Below are 26,284 nucleotides of genomic sequence, written 5' to 3'. Positions count from 1 at the left end.
TTTGCGTGTTTCAACAAACAGGCGTCGGCCGCGTTGATTAAGAACATCTGTTTAATAAAAGTAGCGTTTATTAAAGGTTTGGATATTGGTTTAAACAATTACAGCTCAAAATAACGTGACCCCAATTAAGAGCTCATGGTATTTTGTTTTATCTCTCTTTTAAGCCTCAGTTCCTGGGTATGCTGGTTTGTTTTTAGTCACTGTGACTGTTATTCCTATAATGATTAACCTCCCCGGGATTTAAACCCGTGATCTCTCAATTAAAGAGCCGTGACTGTATCCACTAGTCTACGGAGGAGGACAAGCTCATAGTATGATCAATGTGATCAATGTCGAATTTGTAAACTATTTTATCGAGGATAAAAATTAAGGTGGGAATTTGATTACAACGTTTAATTGTATAATTCAAAATTTATATAGTTACACACTCAAAAACATTACCCGTGTATGTATTCTTTATAAAATATTGTTTTTAATTGGATCACAAGTTTCCGAGTTACGATTTTTAAAAGACGTTCAAGTTTTGTTTTAAAAGTGCCAAATTTCGACACTTTATTATCATGTTATGTTCCACTGCAAAAGTAAAAGTTATTGTTGGTATATTATACTATGTTTCATATCTCTAAAAACTGAAATAATCAAGCAAATTTTAATGTAACTCCCATATGTACGTAACGGCGTGACCCGTTATTCACATTACATGATTTATGAGTAACATAATATGAAGTCTTATAACTGTTTTTATGATTTATAAACATTTTATTATAAATATGAAAAACAACATTATAAATGTTAACGCCCCCCAAATCTTGCCGCCCACTTGTTGAGCACAGAATAACACGTGCCTAAATACGGGTTTGCTAATTCTGTGATAAGGAATATGATAACTCGTTAATATTATCCAAACAGAAATTTGAAACAACGCGGCACGTCGAAACTGCCAGTTTCCATTTTTTTTTTTTTTTTTTTTTTTTTTAATATTTTGAATGTTTTTAGTACATTAGTTGATTAACTTTGTTGTTCGGTACTATTTCCATTCTGAAAGAATCATGTATATAATAAAATTTAACTGCAGTATATATAAAATTTAATGTACTGTTTTTTATAATGGGTTTGTAAGACAGAATTTATTATTTTATCCTCTTTGTTAAACGCATGAAATTGGATTTTCACCATTTTCATATGATGTCGCCGTCGTCTGCTTTTAACTCTTAGATGTTACTTTACTAGTTAGGCAGGCATGTTTCATTTATAAAGTTAGTGGTAGTTGAAAATGTGTAATTTTGAGTTGTGGATAAGTCAATGATAAAATTGTGATTATTTCGTCATCTTGTTTTAAAGGTGCTTATACTTTGTTGTTGTTTGGGTATGGAGTTATATATTGTTGGCTAGTTCGGGGTTATTTATATTGTCTTTGTAGTCATTTGGAAGTAATATGAATTTGCCCTTTCAAGGACTAGTAAGCATATTACAGACGCAATGATTGCAGAATATTATTTACGTCCTAATCATGGACAGAACACAATCGTAGGGGCTAACAAATTAAATTTTTGTAAACTGTAGCTCTAAATTTAGCTTTTGTGAATTAAAAAAAAATAGGTCTATTTGAGTAAAACGTTGTTATTTTAATTGTGATGAAATCAAAATAGTTTGTTTTTAAAGAACGAATTTTAGTGAATAAGAGATGTTTCTCATGTTGTTAGTGTCAATAAAAAATATTTTGACTATTAAGCAATTTGTCTGTTATAGGTTAGCCTGTTTAGATTTAGCTGTTAAAATAGTTATCCTCAGTTTTAATAGTTTTTGTTTCCTTTTTCGAGTAGAGTATGATAAGCGGACCCAGTTTTTAATATCGATATTGACAAATGATATTATTTATAGCTTTCGATATAAACAACCGATACTGATTTTTGAACAATAACTAACTTTATGTATCAACTTTAGTTTAGTTATTTTTAGCCTGTTAATCTTAAAACTACTATCCATAGTCACTTTAGTTGCCATAACGTGGGCTTTGGGTGACAGCTGCGCTACTACTCGTCCTGAAGATAAAATGTAATTTATTGATTAAACTTAAAACTAAAATAACATGCATGAGAGCAATTATTATTAGTAAAATACATTCAAATATTGAAGTATCATAAAGACCCATAAAAGATATTAATAATAAGCAATATATTTTCATCATCAATTGAGTTTGTACTATTTAGTTAGATATTTGTTGTAACTATTGAATTATATTACAGTCAGTATTATAAATTTTAATACTTAATTATTTGTTATTTATTAATACCATTATATAATATAATATTACAACAAAACTTTTAAGTTTGGTTTTTACTTACACTTTTATTTTGTAATTGAAACATAATTATACAAAATTAGATACGCATTGCAAATTATAGTATTGATTTTATTACTCCAATACACCAAAAGTGTATGATACCTGTGTTGAACGACACATCGAGATCGAAAGAACGATATGAAATGAGACATCGAAATGGAAGTAAAAAAAGCATCGCCTATTCACAGAATACGATAGAGGGTGAAAGGATGTATTTTTAGTAGCCGTACTAACTGTAAAATGTACCGTAACTCTTACAATACAACTGTCATATTGTATAACTGTCTTTATTAAGATTCATAATGTATTATGTATAATTTCAAGAAAAGTATCCTTTATTAATCAAACAAAATGTGTACATTTCGAATTTTAATTTTGAACGTTCAATGTTGATTTAAATGGGGTAGATAAATATAACAGAAGTGCAGTAGTAGTAAGTAGCAAGTGACTGACACAAAGTCAGTAGTACAGTTAGTGCCGAAACTCCGTTTTAAAACATTCAGGTCTCCTCCTTACTGCCAACTAAACCCTGAGTGAACAGTGGGGTGTATTGATTGTTATTGTGATGAAACTATGATAAATTCTTTGATTTGTCCAAACAAGGAAAGTGATTGCTAAATCATTGCATCAGTCATTTTAAGTATTGAACTGCAAATTGCTAAGAGATTCTACGCAACCCATTACTCTTACCACAGCACAGTGCCACGCCTGCATTGTTTGGAGAATAGCCTATCCGATCACTTGGATTCCTTTTCTATGTTTGAGATAGTTTTTAAGCAAAAACTTATTGAACCTTTTCATAGTGGAGCTTGTGTTACTGAATGAACATATTGTGTGCTAAAACATCCACATACACATGGACACAAACTCGCACAATTGACTACATTCAATAAAACACAAAATATTTTGATATACCCACTTGCTTCAATTGCCATTCATTCCCATAATTATTGATTTAATCATATTTCTTAGTTTTATAGTTGCTATTTCTTTGTAATACTTGTTACATTGTTTGATTCATTGTTATATTTAATTTCATGTGTTAATTTCATTATTTGTACTAATTATTGTAAAATTGCGATTACCGTGCAATTATAAATAAATGGCTAGATATCCAACAATAATTGTTCACAAGGCATTGTTCATACGGAATTGTCTGATTTTTCATCCATTTACTTACCCTCATAGGCTTCAGTGTAATAGTACATAAAGCCATGGTTTAACTCTCCAAATTGTCGATTATGATCCTTATTTGCAATTATTATCAGCTTTTTTATTATATTAAATAATATAGTTTTCAATGAATTTGAACAGATTAAATATAATTTGTGTAACATTTTAGAAATGACCTAAAGTGAAATGGCAATGAATATGTATTATGAGGTGGTGTTAAATAGTTCTAATACAGCTGACAATTTTTTTAAAGCTGTAGACACATGTATGTCCTACAAATCAGTTTGAATTTACTGCTTTGTTACATTTAACTAATATATACATAAATATTTTTGATTCATAATAAAATGATGTTTTCTTATATAAGTATTACATAACTTTTAATATTTTAGATAAGTTAAGCAATGATTAATCTCCATATTTATAACCTAAATGTCAATAGCTTGGTTGGACATTTCGATTATTTACTATTCAGTAGTTTAAATGATCAGAAAGATTGGTAGTTTTATGTTTTGATGGCCACTTATTTTACTGCAGCTCCCTTGGTTTACCTAATGTAAGAACAAGTATTGTTTGATTTGTGTTAAATTTGTATGGTTGCAGGGAGGAAGACTTGAACATCTCATTACTATTGGGTTTTGTTTTGGTTTCTTTTATATTTAGATTGCTCTATGGTTGTTGTGTCAGTTGGTAAATGTAACAGTTGCTTCGAACATTATTCTGTTTATTGCGTAATAGCAGCATCCTATTTGTTTTGCTGTTTGCTGGAAGTTATAATTTTGAGATATATTGTAAGTTATCAGTGATAAGGTAACTTATGTATGTATTACTAGTGTAGAGTAATAGCCTAATACTATGCATAATTACAAGCCTCTTGGTTTAATGAACTAAAGTACATTTACACATTTCATTTAAATATGTAAGTTACTGTAGGTTGTAGAATAGCTTACAAGTGTTTTATAAGTCATAGTACTGTACTATAAATTTAATATTTTTAAAAATCTAGATACACAATTTAAAGTTAAATGTATAGGCTTCAATTGAATTTCTTTCTTTATAGACCTAGAATGTTGGACGAACACCCTTATAGGTCATCCGGTTATAACTGCAAGTACAAGTACAAATGAAAAATGAATTGAAAATTAGAAACTAATAGATCCACTTGCATTTTTCAACTTTCATAAATGTGGACATTGTCAGTAGTCGCGTACATACCTTGTAGTCAGTTGAACGTCGGTAATTTTAGTAATCTAAATCTAGCTACTTATTTACAAGCTGTGAATAAAATAATCTAAAGGAGACGTGTTCATAGTATGAAAAACTTGCACGTGTACATGTGGCAAAGACAATAACCTTCTTCTTCACCTCTAGTTTGTAATCATTCATTAATTCCTTTAATTTATATTAGTCACGCTAAAACATTTTTAGTGCAGTCTCTCAAGTGTTGTATATCAATAAACTATATAAATGTTAAAGGCTGTTGTGAATAAAAATTAATCAATAAGTACATCTTCTGAAACGTTATTCAGGTAGCAGTGGTTGGTTTAAGATATTCCATGTTCAAGATGAGAACTGTCTACCATTCCTCATACAGAAGTCCCCTTACACGTATTTCCATCTATATATATAAAAATGAAAACTGTTCGTGTGTAACAGCATCACTCACAAACGGCTGGACGGATTCGCCTAATTTTTTTTTTAATTTGTTCGTCTTGATCTGTAGAAGGTTATAGGATACTTTTTATCCCTTTCCCGATTCAGGATTCCGCCCTACTGGTTACAGAAATACCCGTAAGAAATGCATTGCAGCAAACATATGTTATTAAGTGAAAGAGTCTTTTCAAATTTTTAATCAGCTGTTCTTTGTAAACATATATAATGCGACAAAAAATATATTTATATATATTTAATTACTATTTTAAATTTCTTTACACTTATAGTTTTAAAGCATAGAGTAAGCTTAAGAGAAACGACAAATTTTGTTTAAACTGTTTCTGCAATCACTGTTAAACATAGACTTTACTATCCAGATAATACAATTCAAATTTGACGTAAAAATTCACCTTTAACTGCAATATTTATTTAATATAAACCATGCTCATGCTTGATCAGAAGAGCAATGCAGATATCATAATTACTATCTTACGTTGGCTACAAATATAAAGAATGTTATAAAATCAACCTTAGTTGTTTTTTTTTGACAGAAGTATGGTTCTCAAAACTCTGTGTGTACATATTCTCTCGATCGAGACAACAAAGCAAGCTCAATCGTGGCATCGGAGATATAACTAATTTAATCTAAAATTTATTATAGTAAAAAAAAAAATTTACTAAGTAATATAAGGACTTCGGTTCTTAAGATTTGCGTGCGAAGCCGTGGGTAACTTATTGAAATGCGCAGCGAAGCGCGCCGGGTCCGCTAGTTGTCTTATTAAACTCACAGCTTATATTGCATCTTTGGGCTGGAAATAAAATTTTGAAGTATTATAAAATATAGGAAAATAACAAGTTATGGAGTAATAATATTTCTAAATACAATTACGTTTTTGAGCCTATAAAGTTCTATAGAGTTTAAAGAGGAAATTTCATTATATGCAAAAAGATATGATAGTGATTTAGTAAATACCAAGTCAAGAGTTAATTTTTGAAAAATGCATCATAGACATATTAATCTTATCTCTTAGACTTTAGCATCTTATGTCATAACTGACATCATGTAAGTTTTCCATTTAAAACTACATTGAAACATTGTTTACACAATTAAATTCTCATCTGTTAAAGTATAAGCATGGCCTAGCTGTGGGGAGCCATCCACAGTCAACAGATGTTGGTCCAAAACATGTGTATGGCAATAAAATAATAAAAAAAGGTTTTAGTTGACTATTCATTGTACTAATTAATATAAAGAGGACCATGTAATGTGGAGTTAATAACATAAAATTAAAATAATTATGAAAATTCCCTACTAACCTACTAAGGATAAGAAGAGAAACCTTACAAACAATCAAGAAAGAAAATAACTTTAACTAAAAAGGTAGTGTGGAATTGTCAAAGAGCTGGCAGCTTGTTAGAAGTCATACTGATTATAATTGGTTGTTGATAATAATTTAACCATGATAAACTTACTTATCTGTCCCTTTCAACTAACCTTTACTGGCCGTTTTGGTTTTATATATATATATATATATATATATATATATATATATATATATATATATATATATATATATATATATATAAAACAAAGATAGTTCCAAAAAGCGAGGTCAAAATATAGCTTTAGACTTTAATTGAGTAAGCAATGTTTCAATATGTTTTGTACCAGAAAACATGTTTGTTAGAGAAAATATCAACACCTTTATCTCTCATGAATTAGTACATGATTACAACACTAGGTTTCAATATAATCTTGTAGCACCTCAAGTAACACTAACTCGGACTTATAATACTTACAATTTGCAACAAAGTAGATTATTAAAAAAAACTACCATTAGCTATAAGAGAACTACCAATTAATAAGTTTAAACTAAGGATTTCAGCTTGGTTTAAGACAAAAAGCTTTTTACTCTGTTGACGAGTACCTGAAGTGCAACATGTTTAATCTGTTACAAAATACATCTGGTTAATGTACAACTGTTTTTTTCATAGCGAAGCCTATTATAACTGAAAATTTTATTTAATGGCCAATAATGATCTAGAATCTTGAATATATATTAGCTATAAATATTGTTACATTAAATAAGTGAGTGAACATTTGTTTGATGTTTACATAATAACCTGTTGTGTTTTTCAGCTTTCAGTTATGAAATCACAATGATGTGTTCCCAAGCTCTGCGAAATGAACAGGTTTTGTGCCCTTTAAAATCCCACAACTGCTTGAAAAACTAGTTTGCTGTGTAATTTTGCTTAGCACAACCTAGTATTTTAGTTTTTTTTGTTTTACTCACTAGTTTTTTAACTGTCAAAACCTCAAGAATCCTATTTAAAAAATACGTTTTTAACAGTTTATAGTTAAGTTTTGCCTTTTGAAAAATGAGCAGTGGGTAAAATTAAAAACTAGAGGAGTTTAAATTAACTAGAAGTTATTTAATCAGAACAGATTATATATGAAGTCAGAACAGTTTCAGTAGGAATTATAGCAATAAGAAGAATATTATTGTCAATCTTTTTTGGAGGAAAAGATTGTAACTAATTTCAGAGATTGTTTAACAATAGTTTTATTAATAAAAATTAAGATAAGAGTTTGTTTAGAGTCTTTTACCAAAGCCTTAAACATTTTTGGTAGTCATTCGGTACACACTACTATATTGCTAATATTTTATTGTTTTGCATGAGCTTTTAATTTGGATCTAAATATAAGTAGTCCACCAAATTCTGGTTCTTACGTACTACGTTGATTTAGTGTTTCAAATGGTTTTACATTATACTCCATAGCCGCTGGCCATGAAATAAACAAGTGAGCAATTTTGCTTTACTAAAACACTGTTTGCTATAAGAAACATATGAAGTTTAAATATTTTAAATTTAATAAAGTTGAAACTTGTGCATTGGTTACAACATACAGGTAGTTACTTTTTTGTCAGTGATTCATTCATACAAGCAATCGGTTTCTTACCAGTTTCCACTCTACTGTATTTTAAATTATATGATAACAATAATCTTGTTTTCATCTCCCTATTTTTTGGTCAGGACAATAGATAAGGTTGGATGTAGGAACAAACCAAATATTGTAGAATCCCAGATAAATAAATTAAATTTCAATACAATTTATGTAAAGTGTACTCTGGGATTTGCAATAATTGTATTAGTGTAGTATTTTGCAGTTTTTTGTAAATTGTATAATAATGCTCAATGACAATAGTAGAATATTTTTTATTTTAAAGTGATTAATGGTACAGTTACAGATTAGTGATAGGTACCTGTCTGGAAGAGTTTGAATCACGTGAGAACATTTAAAGTGATTAAGATTATTCTCAACCACAAACAGTTCATTTATCAGGATTAAAATGCAAGTTTTGAAGTCAACCAATGGCTGCTTCCCTTGTTTGAATCACATAAAAACAAATAAACAGACTTCACCAGTTTAATCTTTGATTAATTCTGAATTGACTATAGTTCACATTACGTCAAAACATTATTTACATAACTCAAATCTGATGTTTTGGTCACCCTGTAAAACGCCATCTTCAGTCAACAGATGTTGAACCACAATTGGCCATGCACTTCCGCTTTTATACATGGGTGAAGAGGGGTAGAGTTGTACTGTTATTAGAAGCTCAACAAATCAGTGAGATTTGGTTGTAATCAAAGTAATCAGCAATCATCGGTTTGCTTCTTTATTGCAGGTTGCCAACTTTTTGATAGTCTAATGCTTTTTTCTGGATTATTTCAGAGGTTTCTTCTCCTTTTTTATAGTATGGGATATTTACAATGCTTTATGTTTTGTAGAAATCTATTAAATTTTTAGTTTTGTAACTGTGTTCTGCTATATCCAATTTTCTATATCCTTAATATGTTAACTCGTAGATATTCAATGTTTTGTTTCATCAAAGTAGACTGAGCCACATGTTCAAGAGATTTTGCAGGAAAAATAGTTCTTAAATTTTTGAGCCAGGTTGAATTATTTTTGATATTATGTTTCTTCAATATTTTACTTATCGGTTTTATCAATCCTTACTTTTTTATCGCTGTAAGGAAGATAGGCCAGTATTGGATTTTCTTCATTTTGATTGGACTTAGTAGCATCTTTTGTGATGATGAGTAACACTTTTGTAATTTGATTTTGAAATCCTTTATTAATTTGTGTTGTGTTGTACCCATTATCCTTTTATACCTTGTGAATGTCCTCTTCTCTTCATTCCAGTTATCTTTATCTGATATATGTAATTGGCGCAATTAACTGATTTATTCAATGCTCCGAACTAGGGCTGAATGAGAGTGAGATTTGAGTGTTTGTAGAAAAAAATTTGACTTGTATCAAATACTAATTATAAAAGAAAAAAAATTTTTTTTTAAAAACATTTTCAAGCCTGTTTTAGTTGTTTAAAAGTATAAATTATTGAATGACAAAAAGTGAGCTAAAAATGTTTAAATTAATACTTTGATTTTAAAGTGTAGGTCAGCTGTATACAATTACTTTTTAATACAATTAGTGGGTTTCTCTCAGTATCATATGGGCATGCTAGTTAAGTGCTTTAAAGGAGGAAATAGCAATTAGAGACTAAGCCCTAAGGGCCAGGTAGTCACCTTCCACACTCACACCCTACTTGGGTTATTCAGTATAGTATAATTTTTGATGTTGTGATGTTTACAATCTGTATTGATCACTTTATGGTAAAATTACAAATAAAAAAAAATCTGGGTTCGATTGGGAAGTGCACTAGGATACTTACAGGGTGGAAATGTGGCCGGTTATAATCCTCTGCACTTTAGTGGGTGGGGTCTGTGTCTGTGTTGGTGTAAAACTACCTGAGCCCCAGCTGTAGTCACTAATTGCTAATACTACAGAATATAACATGGCTCCCTCTGCATGCAGCTGCTTGCTTACTGTGTAGTTTTGATACTATAATATTTAGATATTATTGATCAATTTTTAAGATTCAAGGAAATCCATGTTGGTTTATAAAAACACTTGAACAGCTACAGAACTGTTATTACTTAAATCTTGAAACCCACTATCTCTTCCAATTCATCAGACATTGTCCTATCTGTGAACAAGTAAGAAAGCCTCAGCTTATAATTAACCTGCCAATCAATCTGTGATGACATTTTACATTTCCTCATCAGCCAAAATCCTTTCTTTACACTTCATTATTGACTATGGATGATATGACAGAATAACAGAATTACAGACGTTTACCGTAATTTATTATTAAAATAATAGGAATAAGACGTTTCCAGGACTTGGATTTATCCTCATTTCCAAACTAAAACACAAATGTATGCGTGATAAAAGTAAACTAATCATTATTTGGTGAACACACAAAAGTAAAAATTAACATTGAAAATAGTTTAAAAAGTGAACTTGTATTTGAAGCACTTACTCTTTCATTTAGATAAACAGATGAGTATCACTTGGCATCAAGTTGATATTGATTGTCTGGTGTATGCTGGAAAGTGCATGTGAACTCATGATGTAGAGATTTGGATCTTTAATGGGTAGAATATGACAGTATTATAATCTAAACACACAATACCAATGACCAATGACCAATAAACTGCATCACTTATTTTGGATAGCTCGACTGAGGTTGTTTAAGTTCACACAGTAAAATTCTTATAGTCATTCCATGTTGTACATATTCTATAAGCAAAGCTCTATTTCATGTCCGCAACAATTCGTTACCACTATTTTCTGGCCAATAGTCTTCAAGACTTAACAGTTTGTTACATAAAGCTGTATGATCCCACACAGTGGTATTGCCCTTTCGATTCACAACTACAGCAAGATACCCAAGACTCGTCAACAGAACTTCTCCTTCGTTAAATCTTAATGTAATAAAAGTAGAGAAGCTTTCATAAAGTGCTTTTAATGGTTCTAAGTAAGAATTTGTCACCCAACATGAACAAAATTTACGGTAACTCAGCTTTAGAAATCTGTGTAAAACTGTCCAATAGTTCAGATATACAAAACAGAGTTTTGTACATTTTCCAAACTGACTCATTGTTCACCACAGGCAGGTAACTACTTCTATGATCAATCAACACTTCTCTATTTTTAGACAAATTACACTGATGACCATAAATATTTTATAGGCTCATCTTCGGTACAAATTTCCAAATGGGTGTTAGTAGCAAGTATAAATCGTATCAGCTTACTCGACTAACTTCACATGGCCATAATTGAACTAATTGTCTAATTCATTTTGACTTAATTTACTTTAAACAAATGCTAAATGTTGTGACCTTCCATCACTCCAAAAAATAGCTTACTAATTCACTGTGTGCATCAATAAAGTCGCCATTGTGTACTTAGTACTTCTCATACTTAATTAAAATAGAGATTAATTTCCAGACTTTGTTTTTGTAATAATATATAAATTATGAAATTCTATGAAAAAAATATATTACTAATAAAATTTATTAATGAAACATTATGAAACCAAAGTAATTTCGCTAGAATATGCTGCATATACAAATTAAAAATATCTAATAATAAATCTTTGCACAACATTCGTTCAACTTTCTCATTAATCTTGAAACTGTAGAGAATTTGATTTTTACAAATTTAACACTTATTATTCATTCTGAATCAATGAAAGAAATTCTTACATTACTATATAAATACATTTAAACATCCTTCAATTTAATGTTGCTTCATTGAAATCAGATGTACCATCTTCAAGGATGTTTACCTCAAACTCAAGTTCACTTAACTTTTATTATATAAATGCATGTTTATATAACTGCAGAATAAATAGCTTTATATAATCAATAATATATAACTAGCAGTAAACACATTTTAAATATTCTTGCATAATGTAGAAATATTTTGTAACATTTATGTACCTAATAAATTTATTTACTTTAAATTTTATGTATACATAATTTTTGTATTGCATGTTAATGTTTAGTTGTCTTGTACTATACTGAAGTGATAAGCACAAACATTCTTTCTTACACTTTTTTATAATAGATAAATCTACTTAAAACTAAAGTATTTTTGTAAAAATCCAATTTCAATTAAATACCTCAGTATTGAATAGCACCAGTTTGTACTGCTACAGTTTTTTTTATATACTAATTGCTAAAAGTTTGGGGTATATATAAACTACAGGGTCTCAAGTAATCCTTCAAATTATATTTCTTGTAACATTGTTCTTTGGAGAGTAGAGCTGATTTTACAAAATGAACTACCCTGAGTTCATGCCTAAGTCAGAAATGAAGTGGTTGGCAACAGTTGCCAGAGACTTTCCACTTTAACAAATATTAGTTCAGTTAGCCTAGATGTGTTTTTGTATTATTTATAGTACCTCACGTTGTCGATGTATTTTTTCCCACACTGAATTTATTTGTTGTGCTTTATTTGTTTTCAGTTTGCATGCTGTAGTGGTGTGATCGCATGATGGCTGCCTATATAAACCGCACCATTTCCATGATGTCTGGGGAAGGAGCAAATATGCGACCTCCCCTAGTAAATCCTGACCCACGTGTCACTAACTCTCCTCTACAGATCTTCGTCAAGGCGAAACGAAGAATCAATGATATATTCGTTGAAATTGATGACTACGTCCAAGACGCTGTCTCTTATATGAAGAGTAAGTATTAGTTATTAATTTAGTATACATTATAATCAATACAATAAATAGTTATGTATAAATATATTGTAATAATCAGGGTTCTATGTGAGTTTTCTCAAATTGAATTTCAATCAAAGCAGTTCAAAAAGGATACTGAGGTCAGATTAACTAAAAAAAGCCTGGATGACGGCCTCACGCTATCTAATCATCTTACTTGGACGATCCAAAAAGTGGTGGAACAGTTGAGTTAATAAGTCTGTGCAGGATGTCAAGGACTTGCTTCCGGAGTCTGTGAAACTGCACCTTGTACAGTCGCTTATTCTTTCAGATTTCTACTATTGCTATCCTGCGTAAGGTAACAGTATATCTAGGGGGGGGGGGGGGGTGTGCTGGCGCAGGACACCAACATTCAGTACGTGTACCGTCTTGGAAGATAAGATTTTGTAACCTGCTTTCAGTATGAAGCGAATCTCTCCCTCTAGAGGCCATATGCAGGTTGCAGGATGCAGACATGATCGACTGTGCTTATAATTATTATAGAATTTATAATCTAAGTCAGAGACTCCATTATTGGGAGGAGATCATCCTGCGCAACACACTTCATGAAAAAGCTCAACTTTCCAGGATCACTATTGATGAAAGAAGTTTTGAATTATATCTAAATAAATAAAACAATTTAGAAAACGATTTGGTATGAAATATTGAGTAATGTCAGTTTTTGAATCTTAGCGTTAACAGCTGAGCAAGCTGAGATTTTGTATGACAGTAAAGAAGTGAATATAATTGATAGGCGGCAGGTATATTAACTGTTTTTTAGTATAATGAGTGGTCAACTAAAATCCTTTTTTTTTAATTAATTAATTTCTATACATGTGTTATTTTTTCAAAGATTGGGTTTGTCTTATTTTTTAGATAGATATGTTTATTCTTTTGTGTTTAATTTTTCTCCTTTCCTTTTGATATCTAAAATTTCAATGTTCTTTTCAGCATTTGTGTAGTTATGGTCAGTTCCTAATAAATGTTCAGTGAAATTTGACTTTATTGTAGACATGTTATTTGTTTTGAAAGCTTGTATATGTTCTTTAAACCTTATATTAAAATTTCTGCCAGTTTGTCCAATATAATAAAATAATGATTTTAACCGGCCATTCATTATACTAATATAAAGATAACCCTGTAATGTGGAGGTAATAACATTTCTGATTATTTTTTAATCCTAGAGTTGAAATAACATTGATTTAATTTTGTTGCCAGCAATACAAGATGACAAAAGCATAATTCAGGCTACAGAAGCTGAGGTCATCAGTGGTTACGTACTGAAGGTGAGGGGGATCCGTGATGTGCTCACCAGGGATCACATGAAGGTGGCTTTTTTTGGCAGGTAAACCCCCAACCACTGAGATTATGTTTGGCAAGCATGATTAAAAAAAAGATATTAGCATTTTAATGTGGAAGAAGAATTTACTTACAGCAAATAATAACCAATGTTTTCTGATATTTTGTCAAAGATACATTCAACATTTATTCATACTCTAAATGAATCTTTCTGTAACTTCCATTTGTTCTTATTAACTTAGCAAATGCACAGTTTATTACATTTGAAATATAGTAAAACTGTGCAGCTGCAATACAATTATTTAAACATTGTTATCATCATTACAACGTTAACCTTCAAGGTGACCCAGGTAGTCAGTCACTGGGCTCTAGATTGGAACACAATCCAATTGTTGTGATGAGGTCTTGAGTTTGTCATACCAATTAATTGTGATCAGGCATTGTTATACAGCAAAACAATCTCTTTTTTTAATAGTTCAAATGGTCAATAAAAGTTTCATAGAGAACATTGAAACTTAAGGAATCTTCTCTGATAATTCAACTGTTAAATGTTTGTTATTTTTCACTTTTTCACGCATTTTGTATACCAAATCTTGTGATCATTGAGTGTTGCCAACAGATGTAGGTACACTGTGCACAAGCACGGAACATTGACTGCTACGCTGAATTTCAAAACTGTACTTACCTAAAACACAGCTTGTACTTACTTGACTTAAAAACATCAACTACCAAAATAGGAACACTTAAACACTGATATTGCTTCAGAATGGATAAATTCACATTGATAGGTTTATAGTTTGTTAATTGTTTTGTAAGTGCAACTAAATAGCTGTTGTTAATTTTGTTAGTTCTATATTTATTTTTTGATAGAATATTTATTAGCTTCCATTATTAAATTAATGTTTTGTGGGTGTGATATGTGCTGTGAGTGTGGCAAAAATGAAGTTTATATATATTTAATTAATTTTTTACCAATGTATTGTTAAAACAATTATTTCAGAACAAGCAATGGCAAGAGTACCGTAATAAACGCCATGTTGCGAGATAAGATTCTGCCGAGTGGGATCGGCCACACTACCAATTGTTTCCTGCAAGTGGAGGGATCGGACAATGGAGAGTCGTACCTGATGACAGAGAACTCGAAGGAGAAACAGAACGTGCAATCAGTAGGTCACCTCGGACACGCTCTGTGCAAGGAGAAGTTAAATGAGAGCACACTTGTACGCATCTTCTGGCCCAGGGACAAGTGTATACTGCTACGTGACGATGTGGTCCTGGTGGATTCTCCGGGGATAGATGTCACACCCAACCTTGACGAGTGGATCGACAAACACTGCCTGGACGCTGATGTCTTTGTCCTGGTCGCCAACGCCGAGTCCACTTTGATGGTTACGGTACGGTCACTTCTTGTAATTTGTCATCCAATAGAATTTTGATAAAAATAGGCTCTACGGTGAAAACACTAAGTTATACCAAGGGTAATGTCTTATTCAAATCATCTCTCATGTTGATATTTATAGCACTGCTGTAAAGTAACTATTCAAATAATAATAAACTAAGCCAAATACAGTAGGTTTTATACTGATAATTTTGCAAAGTACAATTCCAAAATGTATAGTAACAAGTGTCTACTCCTTCAGAGTTACTGCTGGCTTACACAGAACTATGATTGAAACTGTGCAACAACTTACACACAAATGGAACTTACTTTCTGGGTGTTACTCGTATGTTTCAATTATTTATTTCACAGTATAAAAATGGAAGTCATTTTCATAATACTTTTACTTAAATAGGTAACATTGATAAAGTACAAGCTATGAAGTTTCCAAAAATGGGTTAATGTTGATTCGTAGATATCTCTACATGTTTCAACACAACATTGCCGTAATCAGAAGTCGTATATGATTTACATTTTTAATGACAGCACTGAGATGCCAAACATGTAAATAATTAACCAGGACTGATGTTTAAGATTCAAGATTCAAGGTTTTTATTGTCGTTAGGCAATCCATAGAAATGCAATTGACAAAGTCATAGCTAATTATTTACAATGATCACAGCATATAAACCTTAAAAAATACATATTAGGCACATATTTTTCATGTAAGTCAATTGAATAAATATGAAAGTCAGTAAATAAACTAAACTATGTACATAAATTATTTACTAAAGTTAATGTAAGGTTTAAAAGTTGAATCTACACTAAGTTAAAAATATCATAAATAAATGAATAAATAATTTAAAATCTTAGGCTACTAATATCACAGTTCAAAAAATCATTCACTGAATAAAAAACATTTTGTTTAAACCTTTCTGTTATTTTTTTAAAACTTTGCAGGGGTACAGTCCATGCCTTTTCAGGTAATTTGTTAAAAAAATTAAGTTTCATTTTAATGTGACTTCTATTGGTTTTCTCTAATTTTATTTGAGGCAATTCTAAGAAATAATTTGATCTAGTTGGATATCTATGTACTTCCTGCCGCACTTTAAACAACTCAAGACTCTCTTTAACACTAATTAAACAGCAATATATATATATATATATATATATAAATTATAAAGGGTCATTACTTCTAGTTCTTTAAAAATTTCTACACATGACACCCTAGGTCCAACATGTTTTATTATCCTAAGGGCTTTTTTTTGCCATACAAAAACTTTTTCGGAATTACAAGAGTTACCCCATAGGGTTATGCCATAACGCAAATGAGATTGAAAAAATGCATAGTAGGCCATAATTAGCATATTTCTTGATACACAGTTTTTTTATTAACCTTCTCAAAAGATAGGTTACCCTTGCCAGTTTTTTACACAGTTCTTCAATGTGATAATCCCAGCTTAACCTACTATCTAGATACATTCCCAAAAGCTTTACAGGCTTAATGTCTTTATATATTGTGTGATTCAAAGAGAAAATGATTTTTTCAGTTTTGCTGTTGTTTACCATAAGTTTATTAGCCTCAAACCAATCTAATGCCCTTTTAACTGCCTGGTTTTCTAACTTAACAAGTTCATCAAGATTTTGATCAAAATTTAAGAGAGTGGTATCGTCAGCGTACAATATTGTTGTACACGGTGTATTAAAAGCTAAGTCATTGATGGCAATAACGAAGAGTAAAGGTCCTAACACTGAACCTTGCGGGACTTAATAGAAGTTTTATTAGTAGAATAGTCCAGGGACCAAGAATATGTATTATTTGTATAAAGATTTAATAAAACATGCAGTTATCTATTTATTGTTGCTGACTGAAATCAGTATTCAAGTTAGAAGAATATGTTAAGTAATAAATCTGTTTAAAAAATTATAATGTTAGGAAAAATGAATTTAAATAATTATTTTTCTGTAGTACTGACTTAAATTCAAGTTTGTAATATATGCTGTCAATATGAACACTAACATATACATATATTTGATAACTTTCAGGAGAAAAACTTTTTCCACAAAGTTTCAACTCGATTATCAAAACCGAATATATTCATTCTGCACAACCGATGGGACGCTTCAGCCTCAGAGCCAGAGTTTCTTGACCAAGTAAGTCCTTCAAATCTACAGTTTTCAAATATTTTCCATTGAAAGAATAATGATTACTCGTTAATTTTTACTTAGACCCAACAATGTTTGTTTCCCTTTAGCTTAGAGCCAGTCCGTATATTGATGTAGACTGTTTGAATGTCATGTGGTTCTAGATCTATTAATTATTCAATAAATTAATCTTGAAAATTAAAGTCAGTTGTAAAGTAAGTCAGAATAGTCATAATGTTGTAAAAATTATTTGAGCAAGCACTGAATAAAATTTATATAGCAAATAATTTATTTAAGAGCACTGATTCAATGTACAATGTTTGTTTATTTCCTTCCACATCTGAGTTATGTACACATTTGGTTTTATTAAATTGTTTGACAAGTGGACTCTATGAAAGTATTACAGTTTACATCACATGTAACTACATTTAATTTGTAGGAGTTGCTAAATCTGACTATTAGTGGAATGTGAGGTCAGATTTTTGTGTACAAACCTGTGTGTTATCACTGACTGATTTTGAATTTGGTCTTTTCCTGTTCACTCAATTGCAAATTTCCACTTAACCTTAGTATTTAAGTATATTATTTCATAGATTTTGTCATTGTTGAGTAATAAATTAGTGTGTGTTTAAAGTTAATTGAAATGTATATATTTATTTCAAGCTTCAGAGTGAAATGCAGAGTCAAGTAAGTATTTCTCTGCAATATTATAAAACATTATTTAAAACGAAAGTTAACAGAAAAATAATGTTAATTTCTGGGAGGTATCTTTTTAATTAGGTAATGTAGTGGTTACTGGATACATTAATTTCTTCTGTTTATTGTAGTCAAGACAGTAAACAAGTTAAAAAGCTCACAATGGGTTCAAATAGAGATGTTAACCCTTCCCACGCTGTAGACATAACATATCAGAATAGTAGACTTTGACCAAAACGCCAAATACAGTTATAGCCGATATTATAGATCGTCTCTTGGAGAGTTTTTTAGTTCACAAAAGGCTTTCGAAATGCCCGGTGTATGCTCCGTGCTTATCGCAGTTGCCAAGGAAGTATTTATAAACGACCTTCACTCAGCAACAGGGGGATGGGAGCGCCCTTTGTCTAACTCCATCACCTGCTTGTCAGTTCTGCGTCTCATACAGAGCCATGACCAAACATATCCGTGGCTTGTATTACTGTATTACTGCTTTCTCGATTGTCACAAGTGCGTGAGTCTACTACGTAACTCGTTATTATTGTTCATCGTGTGGTAGTGTTGTGATTAGTTTGAAATATTTATCTTGTATTATGGTAAAATGTAAAGGTAATAAATGCTACCTCCCTAGAAGGCCACATGAAGATATTGGAAAATTTCCCTGAGGCTGAAATGCTAACCAAAGTATCTGATACTATGGTTAAGAAATACTCCTTTGAAAAACCATACACGGTCTCTATCGGAAGTAGGGAGGAATGGATTAAAAGGGAGGCCTACCCTAAAAAAGGAGTCCTGAAGTTTTACACCGATGGTTCACTCCTAGACTCAAGGGCAGGATATGGAATACATGGACCTGGAGTTGACATGGCTGTGCCCCTAGGAAGACATGCCTCAGTTTTTCAGGCGGAGGTCATGGCAATAGATTCATGTTCTAGAAGACTCACACAGTTGGGGACAAAAGGATTATCATACCTTATACTCTCTGATAGTCAGGCTGCACTGAAGGCACTGGATACCTGTTCGATTAATTCGAAAGCGGTCTGGGAATGCAGGAAGGCCCTAGCAGAGCTAGCAACAAATAACAGAGTAACACTCGGATGGGTGCCGGGTCATGAAGGAATTCATGGAAACGAAAAAGCGGACATCCTCGCCAAAAAGGGAGCAGAATCCATATTGGTGGGGCCTGAGCCAGGTTGTGGAATATCCTTCTCCAGCATTAAAGCTCTGGTTAAAGATTGGGAAAAGAGGACAAGATACAAGAATTGGAGCAGAGCCTCGGGTTTAAGAATATCCAAAATGTTTATTATCTCTCCTTATGCAAAAGGGTGGACAGCTCTCCTAGACCAGAATAAGGAGGATATAAGACTGATATTAGGAATGTTGACAGGACATGGCCCTCTGAGGAAGCACCTTGTGAAGGTGGGCCTTAGTAGGAGCAGCGAATGTAGACTCTGTGGAGAGGAGGAGGAGTCAGCAGAGCACATTTGGTTGGATTGTCCCTGCCATCGTAGAGACTAGGAAAAGATACTTGGGAGCATATCTCCTCAGCCCCAAGGACATCAGAGAACAGGAGCCCTTAAATCTGATTGGTTTTTGCAAAAGCCTCGGTTTTTGAGGGCACAAATAAAAGTAAGGGAGGCGCAAAGGTCCTTTTAGGACTAAGTGCGGGGACAAAGTGTCCTCTTCCCTCAGAAGAAAAAAAAAAAAAAAAAAATGGTAAAATGTAATTAATCTTTTCAATTACATTTTACAATTAAATTAAAATTTATTTGAAATAAACAGTGTTGTAAATAGATGTTTTTTATTTTTATCAATAAATATGCTAATTTTAAGTAAAATGCCCTTTTTTATACTTTTTTTTCTTTTACCTTTTATAATTTAGTTATAATAAAAATTAGCTTTTAACTTAAAGAATCAAAATTTTTTTACTTGTCTTGGTGTTGTAGGAAAGTTAATGAATTTATTAGTGGCTTGCGAAGGGTTAAATATTTATTTAATTCAAGCAAACGATTGTCCAGACCCTCGATAACTTGACAGTTCTTTATTTGGAACAATAAACTAATGTATCCGATAAACAAGTAAGTGTGGGGTGGGTGAGGTGAGTATAAACAAGGGGGAGGTAAGAGATACTGAAGTGTTACTCATTGAGTGTCGCCATCCAAAAGGAGAAAGGAGGTTACTTTTATCTGTTAGACTGAAGTTATAAGCTAGTAAATATAAACACAGTGAAATCCATTTGAACAAGGATGACAAAAGTTCATTAAAGAATTAAATACCTGCAGTATTCTTGTACAGTTGGAACAAAACTGGAACTTTTAGAAATAACTCAGCTAAGTTGTTAACCAGCTCAGTACGCCATTCCATTCCAATATGGCTGTTGTTTAAATTTTTTAAGTTCAACATTCCATTATTTATGGACATGGAGATAAAGTAATAGGTGTTTTGGTATGCATATAAGATTTTATACACTTTTTATTATAACAAATTTTGGTGTATGTAACGATTTTCAAGATATTTGATTACATGTAAATTCCAAATTCCAAATTTTTCAATCATCAGAAACTGGCAAAATACCTGAAACAAGTTCTAATTAGGTTCAAAAATTTGTTCATAAATATCTTGGCTGAATACCAAACTGGCCAAGTTTGGTATTTCATTTCATTCCAGTATGGCTGACATCCAAATAAAAAAATTACAACTCCGTTTTTAATGTGTTAAAGAAAAATTGGTTCTAATTTTTTTGCAAACTAATGTAGTTGGAATTCTGTATTTATAAAATAAATCAAAATAATATTTCAGTTGTGATAAAATATACCTATTTCATCTGGTTGAGCCGGAAGTACTATTTTTAATCATCGTTCTAGATATAAGTGACAGAAGAAATGGTGGTTTCATAATCTATTGTAATTAATTGCCCTATGTGATGATCAATTTATACTAGACCCTGTATAGGATATCCACATGTTCTATTCATCATTTACTCATATTATTTGCTCATGACTTCCAATATCATAAGATAAAAAGAATATGCTTTCTGGACATGAAGCCTGAGATTGTCCAAATGGAGAGTGGATTACTGAATTTTTTCAATTGTATTATTAACATTCAACTTAAGTTGAGTTAAGTATTAATTTTAAAAATTAAAATTTTTAGTTTTCTTCTGATATGTAATATAGTTATAGCTATGTATGAGCTATTGGGATATCAAATTTGGAAAAAACATTACAGAATGACCATCAAGTCCACTCTTGTAATATATTATGCAATAATTTCTAATTACTGGAAGATCTCAACTTCACTATAAATAATAAACTATTATTTCATTTACTCTGTAATATAAGTTTAATAAATATCTATTTGATATTTCTGTCCTTAGGTCCGTGTTCAACACCTTGAAAGAGCCATAGACTTCTTGGTAAAGGAGCTGAAAGTATGTTCTCAAAAAGAAGCTCAAGAGCGAATTTTCTTTGTGTCTGCCAAAGAGGTTCTGCAAGGAAGGCTTCAAGAAGCCAAGGGACTTCCTGCACATAGTATGTGTTATATAAACGTTCACTACTACAGCGTACAGTAGGAGTCTGTTTTAGTAGGCTCTTGCTGCTTACCAGTAAGAGTGTTAGTTAGCATTGTATCATATAACTACAGAAGTTTTGGACATATATGCTTACTACCTATCAGGTTACAGTAGAAAGCCATTAAAACACTTTCAGAATTAGTAATTAAATGTTTTGTTCAAGTAACTAAGGTTTTGTTTTGTATCATTTGAAATAAATAAAATGTGATTACTTAAAATATTTGTTATATAAAAATACTAGATACAAACAACTTTGCTGTCATTAAATTTTTTTAATGAAGTCTGGAGCTCCACAAAGTTCTATGTTGGGACCGTTATTGTTTACTTGCTAGTTCAACAGTTCGCCTTACATCAAACAATTGTGAATACTAGGTTTTGTAGCAGATAATGTAACGTCTGAAGTTATGCAATAACAATCCTTTGGGCAGCAATTGAGCAATATATTGCCGTAACATTATCAAGAAATTTCAGAAGGCATCAGTTATCAATTAAATTACATGAAAAAAGTCAGGTGACATAATTTGTTCATTTCTAACCTATATGATTTTAGGCAACCTAACATTGTTTTTGACCACCTTTTTGATTGTTAATAAGCTGTTTAAAGTTTTGGATTTTTACTATTGTGTAGAGAGCTGGCTGTACTGTTATGTAATGTGGAACTTTTTAATTTGAATATGAGTAAGATGAGTGATTATTTGGTTTATCACAATAGCAAAATTGATCTTGCACTAAATATAACCTAGATGAAAATGTTTTATCCTAAGATGAAAGAATTTATCCTAACATAAAAGAAAGAGATGAGGATAGTTCAATGAGCATTGGTGGACGTGATTTAACATCAACCAGCAATCTGTCTTTTTGACTTGGAAATCAAGCAAGTAATTGGGCCAGCAAACTTTTTGTTTGAAAATCTTCTGCTCGGTGTTTTGCTGGTTCTTGGTCAAGCTGCATGGATGATAAAGATATGTATCATCCATGTTGGTACTAATTCATTGTTTAGCAGTGGTCAAAAAAAGAAAGAACGGAATCGGTTTTAGAAAAAAAATTATTTGGTAATAGGAATAAACCTATTGCAATGCACCTTTAAGAACATCAATGCAGGGAAACCCAGGTGACTTCAAGAGTTATCTTACAATGTCTGAAATTAATTTTTGTTTTTTAAGTCACTTGCCTAATTCAGACCATAAGAACTGAAGAGTGCCTTTGTAACTACTCTGAAATTGTAATACATATGTACAGACCTTGGATGTCGCTCATGATGTTCTCTTGTCACCAAGCACTCAGCAATGTGCTCGCCTTAGAAGAAACAGTCATTCTTTTCTTCTGAAGTTTATAAAGTATTTAGTAAGCACGAAGAAGGACTGACCTTTCAAATAGGATAATCAAGTTAAGACTGTTCATGTGATGTGAAATTTATCTGATTTGTACATCTTCTAATTTACACATTTTCTGACTAGGTGGTGCTCTTGCGGAAGGTTTTCCCAACCGATATTTTGAGTTTCAAGACTTTGAACGTAAATTTGAAGAATGTATATCAAAATCAGCCGTTAAAACAAAATTCGCTCAACATTCACAGAGAGGAAAGCATATTGCTCTGTAAGTATAACTTTTATTTGATGAAATTTAATCAGCAGTTCATTAATATGACATAATTATATAAAACAATTAAGAGTTGACATACACTACTAGTAAGAATATTATTTTAATAAATGACTAAAGAATGCGTTTTTATGTGGCATTTGTTTATAAATCTTGAATATTTTTTCAGGGAAATAAAAGAAGTTATGGAGAAAATATATGAAAAAGCTTTAGGTCTCCAAAAGGAAAAAGCTGTCTCAAAAAAAGAAGTTAATGACAAATTAAATTTCACAGAACAACAACTCATGCTTTTGACGCAGGAGATGAAGGACAAAATCCATCAAATGGTTGAGGATGTAGAAGAAAAGGTAAAATTATCTAAGTACATAGTGTAAGCTATATCTTTGCCATGTTACATCTTTCATGAAGCTATAAGAAAGATGTAAAGCAATAATTTTAACCCATGGGATCAATAAATAATTTTTGCCCCATTAATCATATTATAGTTTAAATGTTACAGTAGCTTTTGTTCTTGATTGTTATTAAAAATCTAAGCCAGTCAAAGAAATAATAATCTAAATTTAAAATATGTTCATAACTCAGGGTAATAATTGTGTTAAATTTTTCTTTTAAAGAGATGAACTTAGAAGCTCAAAATCAATTAATATACACTGGTAATAAAAGATAATATAAAAGTTAAAGTTTAAATGTTACCCTACCAGAGGTTTTTGTAGCAAGTGAATGAAAGTAGTGCTATTGAAAACATTGTTTTATTTTTTTTCTGAAATATTATTATAAATACCAAAAAACTTACTACAGTAATATTTTGCAATTAACTGTAAAAAAACCAACATTTATAGTAGCTTACAAGGTTAAATGTATTCCAATTTCAAGGTTAGCTTGAAAGGCAATCAATATATGTTCACCCCTTGGAGATCTATTGCATTGTTTTTTTCATGTGGAGAATTTTATTCCCTATTGCTCGATTGTAGATGTCAAGAAAATATTGATTTAGGAACAAAACTAAGATGTACATTGAGATGCGACTCAACAGGTTGACAGGAGTACATATCAAATAGGATGACACAGTGTGCCATGGCTGGGTGACCAAGCTGGAACATGGTCCTCCCCAGCCACATAGTTGGTGCTAAAACTTTAATACCTTTAATAACATCCTTTATAACATGTTCATTGAGAACAGAAATGGTGTCAATTATACATAGTCATAATTCAAATCACATAGAGAAACAAATGTGGTTCTAAGGTGTCGAAAGCACTGAGTGAGGAGATATGCCGGTTGGCAGTACTGGTGGACGAGTTCAGCCTGCCATTCCACCCGGAACCATTGGTGCTCAATGTGTACTAGAAGGAGCTCCACACTAGTGGTTTAATGTTGTAACACTATGTGGTTTTAAGGTGTCGAAAGCACTGAGTGAGGAAATACGACGGTTGGCAGTACTGGTGGACGAGTTCAGCCTGCCATTCCACCCGGAACCATTGGTGCTCAATGTGTACTAGAAGGAGCTCCACACTAGTGGTTTAATGTTGTAACACTATGTGGTTTTAAGGTGTCGAAAGCACTGAGTGAGGAGATACGACGGTTGGCAGTACTGGTAGACGAGTTCAGCCTGCCATTCCACCCGGAACCATTGGTGCTCAATGTGTACAAGAAGGAGCTCCACACTCACGTGGAGAGTGGACTGGGCAGCAATCTACGAGCTCGGCTTTCTACTGCTCTCGCCATGAACATTGAGGCTAGCCAACGTGAGATGACAGGTAAGAGACTAATCACACTTAACTGACACACTTAACTAATTGACGTTGCCATTTTTTTCCCATTGCATACAACTATTAAATCAATTTAACTAATTAACTACTAATTTAAATAAAGTACCATAATTACTTTTTCTGTTTTTAGATAAGAATGAAAAATTCAAGAAGTGTTGTTCAACAGGTATATAATATTTACTAAATGTACCTGCTCAATTATTTTCTCCACCGAATCTTAAACCATTGATGTAGGCTTAGCTTGATCATTCAAATCATGCTCAGAACCGTAGTTGAAACTGTTCTCGTTTTCCAATTGTAGTTGTTCTGTAGTAATACAATCCATGAATTCAATTTCGACGTCAATTGGAGAGGAAGAAAATCCATCATTGTCAATGTAACGATCAATTTTCACTACAGTACCGCATAGTCCTTTCCACGCCATGCTTACTGTTTACAGGCCGTGGAAACTCTGCTATATTGTATGTTTTGTTATTATACTCCCAAACAGTGGTTACAACTTGGCTGACAAGTGCTGTAACCTAGTGGAAAAACTAGAAACTGTTTTGTGTGATGTTGAGTAGCGAGGTGACACCATCCAAGTATTCTGTGATTTATATGGTACTGCGAGGTTCACACTCATTATAGTAGATCGATGAGTTAAAATGTTTAATGATAGGGCAGTATAGAAATGACTTAGTTTATTTATGGGAAATGAGAGTTGTAGCTAGTTTAAGACATAAATTGAATTAAACATAGATTAACATAACTTTAAAGTGTTGCAATGTTATCAGTATTAACAGTACAAAAGTGCTTCTTGTTACTTACATGCAATTCGTCTGAAGATATATATTTTTCTTGGTATTTTGAAGATATTTAATACGAGTATGAAGATTCTTCGAGCATTGGGAAGCCGATAATAATAATCTATTATCACTAGTAAATTATTACACATTTTCCTATCTAAATTTTATTTCTGCAAGCCCTTTCAGAATCGACATGAGGTCTTTGTGAAGTTGCCTGATGATGGAATCTTTGATTCTGAAAGGGCTTGCAGAAAT

General features: G+C 31.8%; 1 protein-coding gene across 5 annotated transcripts in view; it reads left to right on the top strand.

The window, feature by feature from the left end:
* Nucleotides 1–1,177: 1,177 nt before the first annotated feature.
* Nucleotides 1,178–26,284, top strand: part of LOC124361748 (transmembrane GTPase Marf) — a 40,365-nt gene continuing 15,258 nt past the window's right edge. For 2 of the 5 annotated variants that reach the window (XM_046815705.1, XM_046815709.1), the window contains exons 1-10: nucleotides 1,178–1,341; nucleotides 7,311–7,363; nucleotides 12,553–12,774; nucleotides 14,011–14,137; nucleotides 15,092–15,485; nucleotides 17,516–17,623; nucleotides 21,684–21,837; nucleotides 23,336–23,474; nucleotides 23,647–23,824; nucleotides 25,025–25,232. In XM_046815705.1, coding sequence (XP_046671661.1) covers nucleotides 12,579–12,774; nucleotides 14,011–14,137; nucleotides 15,092–15,485; nucleotides 17,516–17,623; nucleotides 21,684–21,837; nucleotides 23,336–23,474; nucleotides 23,647–23,824; nucleotides 25,025–25,232 — 1,504 coding nt within the window. In that variant the 5' untranslated portion in view covers nucleotides 1,178–1,341; nucleotides 7,311–7,363; nucleotides 12,553–12,578. Of the gene's footprint in view, nucleotides 1,460–7,310; nucleotides 7,364–12,552; nucleotides 12,775–14,010; nucleotides 14,138–15,091; nucleotides 15,486–17,515; nucleotides 17,624–21,683; nucleotides 21,838–23,335; nucleotides 23,475–23,646; nucleotides 23,825–25,024; nucleotides 25,233–26,284 lie in introns of all 5 variants that reach the window. The other 3 variants (XM_046815707.1, XM_046815706.1, XM_046815708.1) reach the window with 3 other exon arrangements.

The sequence above is a fragment of the Homalodisca vitripennis genome, chromosome 5, assembly GCF_021130785.1.
Source record: "Homalodisca vitripennis isolate AUS2020 chromosome 5, UT_GWSS_2.1, whole genome shotgun sequence".
NCBI lineage: Eukaryota > Metazoa > Arthropoda > Insecta > Hemiptera > Cicadellidae > Homalodisca > Homalodisca vitripennis.
Note: the sequence above shows the minus strand (reverse complement) of the source record. Positions and strands in the feature narration are given on the sequence as shown.